Source organism: Notamacropus eugenii, chromosome 7 (assembly GCF_028372415.1).
Source record: "Notamacropus eugenii isolate mMacEug1 chromosome 7, mMacEug1.pri_v2, whole genome shotgun sequence".
Lineage (NCBI taxonomy): Eukaryota > Metazoa > Chordata > Mammalia > Diprotodontia > Macropodidae > Notamacropus > Notamacropus eugenii.
This window is the reverse complement of record NC_092878.1, coordinates 9,854,636-9,865,980: the sequence shown is the minus strand read 5'-3', so window position 1 is coordinate 9,865,980 and position 11,345 is coordinate 9,854,636. Positions and strand designations below refer to the sequence as shown.

The 11,345-nt window shown below is 52.3% G+C and overlaps 1 protein-coding gene across 3 annotated transcripts; it reads right to left on the bottom strand.

The window, feature by feature from the left end:
- Window positions 1-972: 972 nt before the first annotated feature.
- On the bottom strand, window positions 973-11,336 carry HOMEZ (homeobox and leucine zipper encoding). Of its 3 annotated transcripts, XM_072625290.1 has the most exons (3): window positions 10,836-10,885; window positions 4,575-4,611; window positions 973-4,044 (listed from the first exon to the last, which is right to left on the bottom strand). In XM_072625290.1, the coding sequence occupies exon 3, from the start codon at window positions 4,010-4,012 to the stop codon at window positions 2,477-2,479; it is 1,536 nt and encodes a 511-aa protein (XP_072481391.1). In that variant the 5' UTR covers window positions 4,013-4,044; window positions 4,575-4,611; window positions 10,836-10,885; the 3' UTR covers window positions 973-2,476. The 3 variants fall into 3 exon arrangements, with proteins under 3 accessions (XP_072481391.1, XP_072481390.1, XP_072481392.1); XM_072625289.1 differs by lacking the exon at window positions 4,575-4,611 and having other exon boundaries at window positions 10,836-11,336; XM_072625291.1 differs by lacking the exons at window positions 4,575-4,611; window positions 10,836-10,885 and adding an exon at window positions 7,444-7,575.
- Window positions 11,337-11,345: the final 9 nt, after the last annotated feature.

Below are 11,345 nucleotides of genomic sequence, written 5' to 3'. Positions count from 1 at the left end.
GGCCTTTAGTCTAAAACATAACTGATGACTATGGAGTGTATTAAATTAGGCAGCATTATGGTAAAAGGTTCAGTTCAGTTTATGGATACATGGGAGATGTATCCATACACTCTTTATAATGTGAAACAATCAATTAAACCCAATTTCCTGTGGAGTGATTTGGTGTGTGGACTAGAAAATTAAGGTGTTCATAGTCTTGAGGGTATAATGCAATAGGCTTATTCTTTGGTGCCAGAGGTCAGCATTAGAAACCAGGAAGAAATTCCATGGCAGCATCATGGGGGGGGGTGGGAAGGCTGAGGCACTTGAGAGTCTGGAGAGTTCTGGATTCAGATTCTCCAACACTCTAGGCTGTGTGACCAGGAACAAGTCACTTAACCTCTCTCTGAACCTGTTTCTCCATCTTTATTGGGTAGAATATCTTTACCTACTTAGCCCAAAGGATTGTTGGGAAGGAGATAGTATATGCTAATTGTTCAAAGTATTTTATGGCAGACTTTATCACTTCATCTTAATGTAACTGCTGTATTAGAGTTGTCAAACACACACAATCCCCCACTAGGATGGGCAGCCTCATGAGGCAGTACTGCAATAGAAGCTAGATGTCTTTGTGTCTGGAATGTCATAGAGATACATGCCTCAGGCAGAGCTTGGGCTGTACGGTCTCAGAGACCCTTTCCATATGTAAGGCTGAGTATTTTTCAGGTTTGGAGTAGAAAATACTTAGACAAACCTTAGAACAAAACATTTGACAGAGTGACTGGAACAGGGCTAGGATCCCATTTTTCCTTGTGGATTTCCTGAATACCTCTCTTTAAACATCTTATGTAGCAAAGAGCTTATACAGCAGCAGGTGGAAAGGATACCTTTAAGAGCCAATGTTCTTTCATTTCTATTACCCTGTTGGAAAAGTTAAAAAAAAAAATCCTTAAATATTACCATTTGCTGGCAGAGAGAGAGAACTACATTGAGTTTATTCAATTTCTTCTAGGAATGCTGGTTTATTGCTTCCTTTAGGAAACTGGTTTCCGTTTCCTTTATCCCAATCAGCCTCCCACACTTCCTCCAAAATAAAATAAAAACATAGTAAATCATAAGCATTAAATACTATCTCAGCTTACTCCATAAGACTCCATGCCAGGAGTCTAGTGTACAGGGGTAGAAAAGTGGAGGATAAAAAGAGACAGTTTTTTCTTTGCCTTTTTATTACATTTCTAGCAATTTGGGGGTCCTTCCCCTTTTCTTTTCTCTACAAAAAACCCCCAGCCCAATGACGTATACTTTCTTTTTATCTAACCGCAATTGAGGAAAACCATTTCATAACAAACCAAAGATTAACTTAGGCAGAGGCCATAGCCCCTCTATGCCAAGACATTCAACATAAATTAAGGTGGAAAAAAGAGTCTTCTCCTAGTGACAAAAGCAGTCCCCCAAACAAATGAAGTGCCAGTTTCTTACGCGGCTCTCGCCTTGGGGAATGGGGAAGAAAGATGTAAAACCAAACCTGGTTCCATCTTCCGTTGGGTTCCCCAGCAGCAGGCACCTCATCGCCATCTGGTTCTCTTAGGGGTGAGTTTCTCCTCTGTTTTCTACCACCTATAGATTCCATCTAAGCAGCCACTGCATTACTGCAGTACTTGGTGCTCACTGGGGAAACTGCCATGATATGGGCCAAATGTGGACAAAGCTTGATCCAGAAAGGGGATGTATAAGGAGCAGGGTGGTTATGTTAAAGTTAGTTTAAAAAAAAGGATCTTCCGATTAGAAGTAGGGCATTTCTGCTGGTGAAAGAGTATGGATAAGTAGGTAAGAATGGTGTAAGGTTTGAGTTAAAGGAGAGAATGAGAAAATATGTGAGTTAGAGACAGGCCAAGGTTCTACCCTACATCATGCCTTGGATATGCACTCAGATGGAAGAGACGGAGGCAGCTCTGACCCTTATACTAAGGAAAATGTAGGAGAAATGGCCAGATGCACTGAACCATACATAGTTCCTGCTGAACTTCAATGCAAACTCTCTTTACTTTCCTCCATCCATTATCTTTACATGACTCATTTTGGCCTCTAAGAATCGAGACCTAATTCCAGTCACTGCGGTAAGCTAGGACAAAAAGGGCAACATAAGCTGGGGGTAGGGGAAGGAGAGGGAGAGGGAGAGGGAGAGGGAGAAGGGGAGAGAGGGAGACACAGATAGATCTAGGTTCCCATGGCAACCCAAGGTAGTTTGGGTCAAATTCCCAACTCTCTTCAATAAGATTGATAAAGGACAGGAGACCCATATTTCTGGTCTCCTGTCCTCCACACCCACCCCAAGACCCTCACTTTGTGTTATGTCCCTACTTTCCCCTGACCAAACACACAGCCTTTCAGTTCTTTGCCAACAAGGTAAGAAAAATGTGGGTTTTTTTGTTTGTTTAAACAGTCACTAAGTTGGTTCATCTTCTATAACAACCTGCCCCCCTCCCCAATTCCCCACTCAATCCTGTATGATCACTTCCTCCTCTTCCTCTTCTTCCTCCTCTTCTTCCTCCCCCCCATCCTCTTCTGGAAGGTCCTCTTCCTCTTCTTCATCCTCTTCATCCAGACAAACTACCACCTCTGCTGGCTCAGGTGAGCGAGAGTAGAACCAGTCTAACACTTGCTGGGTGCTCAACCCTGACTCTAGACTCAGTCGAGGGAGGTCATCTTCCCGTAACTGCTGGTGAACTGCCCAGTACCGTTCCAGGGGACTTGTGTCTGGGGGAGGGGGAGGGAGGGCTGGTGGTGGAGGCATCTCAGCCCATTCTTGCAAGGGCTGGGCTAGGGGTCGTGGAGTAGGGGTAGCTGGTTCCTGGTAACTTGGGGGAACAGGCACTGCATTATCACGAAACCACTTCAACTGTCCATGCTTGAGAGCATAGCGGGTGTCACCAAACCACTGGATGATCTCAGGCCTAGGCAGGCCAGTGATTTGTTCCAGTTTACAGTAATCCTCACGCCGAGCCCATTGACATTGTAAAAAGAAAGACTTGAGAATGGCCAGCTGCTCTTTGGTTTTGCGCTTGGTCTTACGTTGGCGCTGCACATCTGGGAAGTAGTACTCTGCTGGAGCAACTCTGCCTGGCCCTGGGCTATGTCTTAGACCCTGGGGCCAAGCTGGCTCCAAATGTGGAGGTAGTGCCTGTTCTTTGGGAGAGGGTGGCTGAGGAACACATCCGAGGGATTGAAGGGGTTTAGAGGAGGTGGGGGCTCCATTAGCCATTACTCGGAAAGAGGAAGGAGGCAAGATGGATGCTGGCTCCTGCTTGCAGCTATTGGCAAGTAATGCAATAGGTGAAGGTCTGTCCCTCGTGTGTGACAGATGGAAGGCAGTAGAGTGATCCCAGGCTGTAGTTCCCGGGCCATGTGGTTGGTGGTCAGGACCTCTGCTTAACAGCTCCTTGTTGAGACCACTTTGCTGCTCCTGCCAGAGACCAGGTTGATGGAGGAAGGCTCCACTGCCAGGTGCAACCAGGGATTCCTTGGCCTTGTGGTGGCTCAACGGTAGTGAGGAGGACTCTTCAGGCTCCATCTTTAATCGTTTCAACAGAGGAGGCTCACTAAGTGCCAGAGTGCCAGCTGAGTCTGGGGGCAGCACTGGGGTGGGCGGAACATCCTCAGGGGGTCGCCCTGCATGATGAGTAAGAGAAAGAAGGGATTTGAAGTGGAGTTGGTCCCGGTTGTAGACAACCCGAGCCCGAGTCTCCTCAATCTCTTCTGATGACCAGCTGATGCCACAGCGGAGGCGCTGTGCCATAAACCAGGTCTTAACTTTCTCCATCTGCAGTCCGTAGCGAAGACAGAGCAGAGCAATGTCTGCTAGGCTGGGGTAGGGAAAGTAACTGAAAGTCCTTAACAAGTGCTCATTGTCATCGAGCTCACTGGTCTGGGCAGCCTGGGTCCACACGAGCTGCAGCTCCTCTGAGATAGGAGGGAGGCAGATGAGCCCTGCAGGGGGGCCAGCAAAACTGTTAGCCTCTTTGTTGGGGGGCATGGTGAGATCGGACTTGTGCCCTTCTGAGATGGCTGCAACAACAAGAGAAATAATTTAACCACTAGGCTCTCTTACCTGCCTCCTATCTTTGCTGGCTTCTGGCATCAACATCTGTGGCAATGAGGGGAGGAGATGACCGTGTGCACACCTTTATGTATCCTATCTTGTCCCAATTCCAGTTTTCTCTAGGAGACCTGCACCCTCACCTATCAGCCTTAGTGGGAGGTAAACAGTCAAGGTCTCTTTTAAAAGAAATAGGAGGTTTAGTATTTATATTCATCACAAACTGTTCACTAGGATGTGGAAAGCTTTGACAAGGGCAGACAGGTCTATTTTTCTTCCCTGTCCTATAATTTTAATGGTAACTTATCACAAGAAGGTGCTAGCTATACAATGGGTCCCTGCTTCCCAGGTGGGGAAGTAGCTTTATCTGCCTTGGGCTCTTCCCCTCCCCCAAATCCCTGTTTGTGAGTCCTTTGTAATTTGGGAGTGGGGATCCTATGGGAAGGAGAAAGGAATACCCTCCATGTTTTCAGCTTAGGTAAGACAAACAAAACAGTACCTTCTTAAGCTCAGACCTGGTGGCTTCACTTTTTGCTCTTCTCAGGCAAAAAAGAGAAGAAACAGGTCAGGTTTTGGAGATGGCTCACTCCACCAGGCACATACATACACACAGGTCACGTGGGGGGTGGAGAAGGGAGAGAGGATTCTCTCCATCACTAAGTCAGCCTCTGAACAAAGGTTAACCCTTTCCCCAAATTCACCCCCACTCCTCCTGCCTTTGCCTCCTCTAGCTGCTCAGCTTCTCCTTAGGGACCCCTGGGGGCTTAGCACGCTCCTGCACACAGACACAGTGAAGGAAGGCTGCTCTCTTCTTTTCTGCCCAGTGGTCCTCTGAAGACAGAAGTTGGCAGAGACTCTGGGTTACAGGGCAGCTCCTTCGATAGTTTTGCCTAAACTAGACAGTAGCTCTAAGGCATCTGCCAGGCAGAAGGGTGAGCGTGGGGAAGAATGAATAAGAAACCCAACGACTGGATGGTCCTTGAAGACTCCCCGTTTTCATAAACTCTGCTAATGTTCCTAAACATGTTAATACATTGAATTACAACCCTAGCTCTCCATGGCTTTGCTACTGTGTGCTTCTGTTAGTGTATTTACCATGCCTCTTGAGACTACTGAATGGTGGGTAGAACCCTGGATTCGAGTGTCACAGCTGCCTTATGCCATTTATTAGCCCTGAGATATGGATCAAGTCATTCTTCTCTTCTGGGCCCAGGCTTCCTTATATATAATATGGGAATACTATCTCCCTTACCTACCTCAAAGGGTTGTTGTAATGACCAGATGAGATAATGAATGGGAAAGTGCTTGGTAAACTGTAAACTGTTACTTGGAGTAAATCATCCCCCCTCCCCTCTATCTCTATGATGAAATACTTCCCAGGTTTTTTCACAATTATTGAGTTCAGGAATAATCCACTGCAACTCCTAGCTCACTCTAGAGTATCACCGAGGGCCATACAGCTGAATTTGAACTGGCTCTGGAGTCAAGACCTGCATTCAAAATCTACCTCTGATGCTCACCGTATGTGTGGGCCTTCCTTTTCTCCCCTGTAAAGTATGGGGTTAGGAGGAAAGAATTGTTGACAAATGGCCTATGAAGTCCCTTCCAGTTTCAAATCTACTTTCCTATGATCCTATAAGACATGAGGAAAATGCCTAATGAATTCTGAAGATAGGGGAAGAGGAAGACTAGGAAGGATAGGTGGAAATAGAGTCTTCCTATATTTTCCCTTTATTTTCTCAGCTTTGCTGGGTGGTTGAGACAAGGAACATATCAGCACATACTGGGGAACTTAGGGTAAAAAGGCAAATCTGGGACATGTTTTAAGGCAGAAGAGCCATCTCTAAGGGTCAGCTATCCTTGCTGGTTACACTGCCCGACCAGAAGTCGAGAAGCATGCCTCAGGCACTTTACCAGCTGAAAGACCCCAGGCAGATCCCTCAATTCTTCATCTGTACAATGGGGATAACAGACCACATTATTGTAAAAATCAAATTCCATAATGCGTTTAGAATTGCTAAAGTGCCATGTAAACGTGAGTGCCACGGTTATGAACCATAGAGCAGAGGGTCTGGCCTCTCTCAGAGGCGCACCCCTAAGGCTTGGCCAAGGCGGGTGGTGGTGGCAGAGGGATCATTGGCAGTATGGTCACAAAAGCCCTATGAATCCTTCAGCCCAGAAAATGAAACCCACCAGGAACACCACCGAGATCCTCCTGGGAAAAACGCATTCCTCCCCAGAGGATTCGGTTTGGAAAGGGGAGAAAGCCATGGCCACATCCAACAGGGCTCGAGTGGGTCCTGCCCACGAGCAGACGGCGTCCCATGTCCAGCCTGAGGTGAGGCTGAGGGTGACTGCATCTTCAGCAAAGGTCCCTTTGTCTGGGCGCTCCCGCCCCCTCACTTCTAACCTTCCCAAGCACCAGATACAGCGCTCGACTCCGACTCCCACTTTCTCCTACTTTCCCTAAGCGGACAACGCTGGCGGAGGTGGGGGGGACGATGGCGTCCGCCCGAGGCAGAGCCTAGGCTTGTGTGCAAGGGGGCCAAAGACCCCCAGCTTCGCCGCCACGGCGGAGGTCGGAACTGAAGTCACTTCACCTCTGCTTCCCCCAGCTCCTCATCTGGAGAAGGAAAAGTGCGCTCCAGTAAGTGGCGAGAAAACCGGGATGAGGCCGTGGAGACAGACCCCGAAGTTTGCCCGCCGCGCACAGTCTGGGCCGATCCCAGAGGAAACGGTGGCATTAACAGAGAGGCAGGCTTACTGGGGGTGCGTGACAAAAAGGGGCTGCGCCCGGTCTAACGGGGGGGTCTGTGCCTAGAATAACGGGGGGCGGGGGGCTGCGCCCAGTCTAACGGGGGGGGCTGTGCCTGTGCCTAGTCTAACGGGGGGTGGGGGAGCTGCACCCAACCCCGGCCCGACTCGGGAGGGCGCTTTGACTCCAGTGAGTTGGGGGAAGACGATCCCGGGGTCCGGGGCACCCTGGAAGCGCGCTCGGGGCTCCGGCGCCCTCCCGATCCCGGCGGCCCGGCCCGGCCCCCGGGAGGCGGCCAGGTGGAGGTGCTTGTGCAGGGCAGGAAGGAGCTGTCTGGCCCGGGCGCGCACCGGCAGTTTGCCTTCCCGCGCTCGGCCGCGGATCGGGGGGCGCCGGGGGCCGGAGGCGGGGCTCGGTCCTCCGGTCGCCCGGAGCGGCGGGCGGGGCCCTGCTCCCCGCCCGAGACGCCCCCACAGCCCCGATCGCCCCAAGCAACAAGCGCCCGCGTCCCGGGCCGGGCGGCGACGCCCCCGCGGGGCTCCCAGCTACGGGGACCCGTCGCCTCGCCTCAGGACTGGGTGGGGGGAGGTCCCGCACTCGGGGGGTCACTCACCGCGGTCCGGCCCGGGCGGTGGCTCCCAGCCTCGCACCGTGGACCGGAGGGAAAGAGAGGGAACAGGGGCCCGGGAGCCTCCCGAGTGACCGGCCCGCCGCCCGGGGCCAGCACGGGGCCTGCCGGCGCAGAGGGCCAGGCGGCACAGAGCCGGGCCGGGCCGGGTTCGCTTCCCGGGTAGCGCCGGTCCTGCCAGCCGAGCCCGGCCGGAGCAGCAGAGTTGGGGGCGGGGCGTCCGGGCCGAGGCGGTTCGCGAGCCTCGATTGGCGGGGCCGGACTGGCGGCAGCGGGAGAAGCAGGCTGGGGCGCGCCATTGGGGAGGCGGAGCGCTGCCCGGCCCGCTATTGGCTGTGTGCGGCCCCGCCGGGGCGGGCTGTGGGCTGCGTGTGGCTCCGGGAAGAAGTCCCCCGAGCCCAGGGTGCTGAGAGATGGGCCCTGCAACCCTGAGGCCGCCTACTGGGCAACGTCCGCGGTGCCAGGGTGCGGCCTCCCTCGTCCCCGCCCACGCCGTGGGCTTCCGAGGGCCCCGGGCCTCGGATTTCCATAGCCCCGCCTCCCGCCACCCACGTGGTCCGAGGAGCCCCGCCCCCAGCCGCCCATAGTTCGCGGAGCCCCGCCTCCCGCCACCCACGTGGTCCGAGGAGCCCCGCCCCCAGCCGCCCATAGTTCGCGGAGCCCCGCCTCCCGCCGCCCACGTGGTCCACGGAGCCCGCCTCCTCGCTTCCTCGCCTTCGCCGGGCTAGCTACAAACCGAGAGAAAAGCTCCCGGCTAAACTGCGCCCTGGAGACCCGCCGGCCAAAAGACCCCGAGAGGGCGGCTGCTTAAGTCGAGGGCAAGAGAAGGAATGGTGCCTTTGGTAGGCCTTTCCTTCCCTTTGTTCAGTCGTTCCGGACCCTGAAGTGCTTCTGCCCTTCCCTTGTGCCGCTCGCTGACGGAGGAGGAAGGTGAGGCCCGCAGTGACTGGGCCAGGGTCACACTAAGCGCGCGTGGGCGGCCGGGGCGGAGCCCTGGCTCCGGCCACCTAGCGGCCAGGCCTCTGCCCCGACCAGGTAGGAGCCTGGGAGCGCGCCGGCGGGGCCTTCCGTGGGCGGGGCCCTTCCGTGGGCGGGGCCCGGGCCGTCCGGGAGGCGGGGGAGGCGTCCCAGACACGTGCTCGGACTCGTTTCCCGGCCGAGCGGCGGCTTAACGTCACTGCGGGGGTAAGCTGGCGGGGGTCCGTGCGGTGCCGCGCTGTGCGGTGCCGGGCTGCGGGCCTGCTGTCGGCAGCACTTCAGTGTGGGAAAAGCCTCCCAAAGCTACAGCCAGCTACTAGATTGAAGCTGCATCAGTTTAGAAAAAATGATGGAAGTTAAACCAAGGCAAAGGGCTAAATAAAGTAGGTCTCCAGGTGGGCACTAAGTAAATGTTCTCTTAAAAACGTCTGGCAGCCTCTGCTCTAGATCCTCGAGGGCACGCCGTGTCACCCGCAGGGCTCTCCGTTCATCTTCTCAGACACCGCCCCAACTCGGAGCTCATCTCCAGGAAGCCTTTCTGGCTCCTTTTTCCTCTGATCATCCCAGCTTCTCCCAAGCACCCCATCTTCGTGCTTGTTCTCCTCGCACCCCCTTCCCAAGCCCTGTCGGACTGTGAGCTCCTTGGGAGCGGGCACTGCTTTCTGCTTGGGTTTCTACCTCCAGTGGGCAGCGCAGTGCCAGGCAGCAGGGGCTTAAGAAACCCATCTGGTTGACTTGGCTCTGCCGTCCCCTTGGCCCTCCACTACATAACACCTTTTCTTGTGCAGTTTTTAATTTCTTGCCATTTGGGTCCTCTTCACAGTACACTCAATTCTTATTCCTATGGAATTCTTCTTGTAACCACCTTGCTAGGTAGTTAGTAAGGGTCATTATGTTTTAAAGGGAAGGGAATAGCCTGAGGGAGATGAAATGTTTTTTGCTCAATACAGGGGCCTCAATTCTTCCCTCACAAGGGAGAACTCCAGCTTCCATTTTAGGCTCTCCTGGTCTGCTTCAGGGTCTAGAGTCCTTTTGGTTATCAGATAGCCTGACTGTAGGGAACTGCGCAAGACTGTGATGGGGTCCGTCAGGACTGTTTTTGGCCAGGAGTCTTCTTTCAGAATTTTGAAATACAACTACATGTAATCATGATCCCTGCTCCCCCTCCTGCCCACCAGTCGGTATATATTGTGTAGGTATCCTTCAAACTAAAATTTGGTAATGTTAATCATTTGGGGACAAAACTTCACCAAACAGATCCACAGTAAAGGCCCAGAACCTTTCCACTCAGGTTAGAGCCCTGGATGACATCACTTTCAGTTAGGAGGGAAGCCAGAGACATTTGTCCACGCCATGCAGTGCAGGCTTGGTCAAAGTTAGAGTCTCTGTGGAAAGGGCCACTGGATTTGTAGTCAGAAGACCTTGAGCAAATCCCTCTGGGCCTCAGTTTCCTTATCTGTAAGAAAATGAAAGGGTTGGACTGGATGACCTTTCTAGTTCCATTCCAGCTTTAAATTTGTAGTCTAGAGGATAGGACCTAAATGAAACAAACCTGGATTGACCAGCAAAGACATGCCACTGTGGCTCTAAAACCAGAATAGAGGGTGGAAAGGAAACAGATTGTGGGGATTTCCCCCAGCTACTTAGCCCTGGGCAGACTATTGCATCTTGTTTTTGTGGCTCAGGAGAGGTGGAAGAGCTAGCTCTGGAAAGACCAAGGGAGGGTGGGATGGCAAGTGCCTTGTTGCTCCCATCTTCTGCCTCTCCTTGACTCCACTTGGGGTTTTCTTGGCAAAGAAACTGGAGTAGTTTGCCATTTCAGTCTCTGGCTCATTTTACAGATGAGGAAACCAAGGCTAACAGCTAAGTAACTTGCTCAGGGTGACGCAGCTAATGTCTGAGGCTAGATTTGAATTCAGGAAGAGTCCACAAGGGGGAAGGGAGCACAGAGACTCCCTCTATTCTTTTAAAAATTATTTCCCATGGGAGGGAAGAGAGAAAATGGAGCACAAGAAAGACTGGATTGACTGAAGCAGTAAAGGGAACAAAACCACTTTTCCTATGGCTAGAAATGAGTATGGAAGCAAAGCGGATTTTTCCCTCCCTCAACTTGACCAGTTCTCTCAGGTTTGTTCAGTTTTTTTTTTTTTTTGCTCATGCACTTTGCACATGAGTTTGGTCAGATTCTATTGGCCACGAGTATGCTCTCTCTGATTGCGTGAAGGGACAAAGCTAGTGGAAGCTGGAGAAGCTACTTGTAATTTTTAGAATAGTGGCCTGGGACCACAAAAGATGAAGCTGGGAGGAACTGAGCAGTGTGGGGGGAGGCGAGGGGAGAAAAGCAGGAGTGTGGTGGAGAGCCTAGGAGGATCGGGCGTCATGAGGCTGTCCCCACTCACCTCGCTCTGAGGCTCTGCTCCTCATGGTGGGTTTATCCTTCAGCATATCAGACTTTACTTAAAAAACCTTGGTGGGAAGCGGGGACAAGCTGTAGTGACATCACAGCTCATTCATTATGATGTAACTAGGGCAGGCCCCAGGGCCTTCCAGGGGTAGGAAGATTCTGGCCCCAAAGCTAGAGTCAGTCAGACTGTACCACCACCAGGATGGATGGGGGAGGAGACTTGAAGGTTTTTGTCCTTTAAGGTGGTGGTGGTGGTGGGGGAAAGCTCATTTTCTTCTTTTATTATTAATCTACTCTTTGCTGTCCCATTCCAGACAGGGCAGAAAGGCTTTTATAGCTTCTCTATATCGTTTCTTATCTTCCCTGTTTCACGCCTGCCTGTAAGATGACCAATGGCACAGAAGGATGTAACCCTCAGGGAACCCTTCCCCTCACTAACTCAAGATTTGGGGGTTGCTTTAAAGAAGAATTAAACTGAGCTCTTTTCCCAAGGTGGTTCCTGTGA

Excerpts from the sequence above, each read along its gene's own strand:
- HOMEZ (XM_072625289.1), bottom strand. The coding sequence starts at position 10,881 with ATGCTGAAGGATAAACCCACCATGAGGAGCAGAGCCTCAGAGCGAG. Across the intron at positions 4,045-10,835 it reads GAGCAGAGCCTCAGAGCGAG|CCATCTCAGAAGGGCACAAG; the intron begins GTGAGTGGGGAC and ends TTGTTGTTGCAG.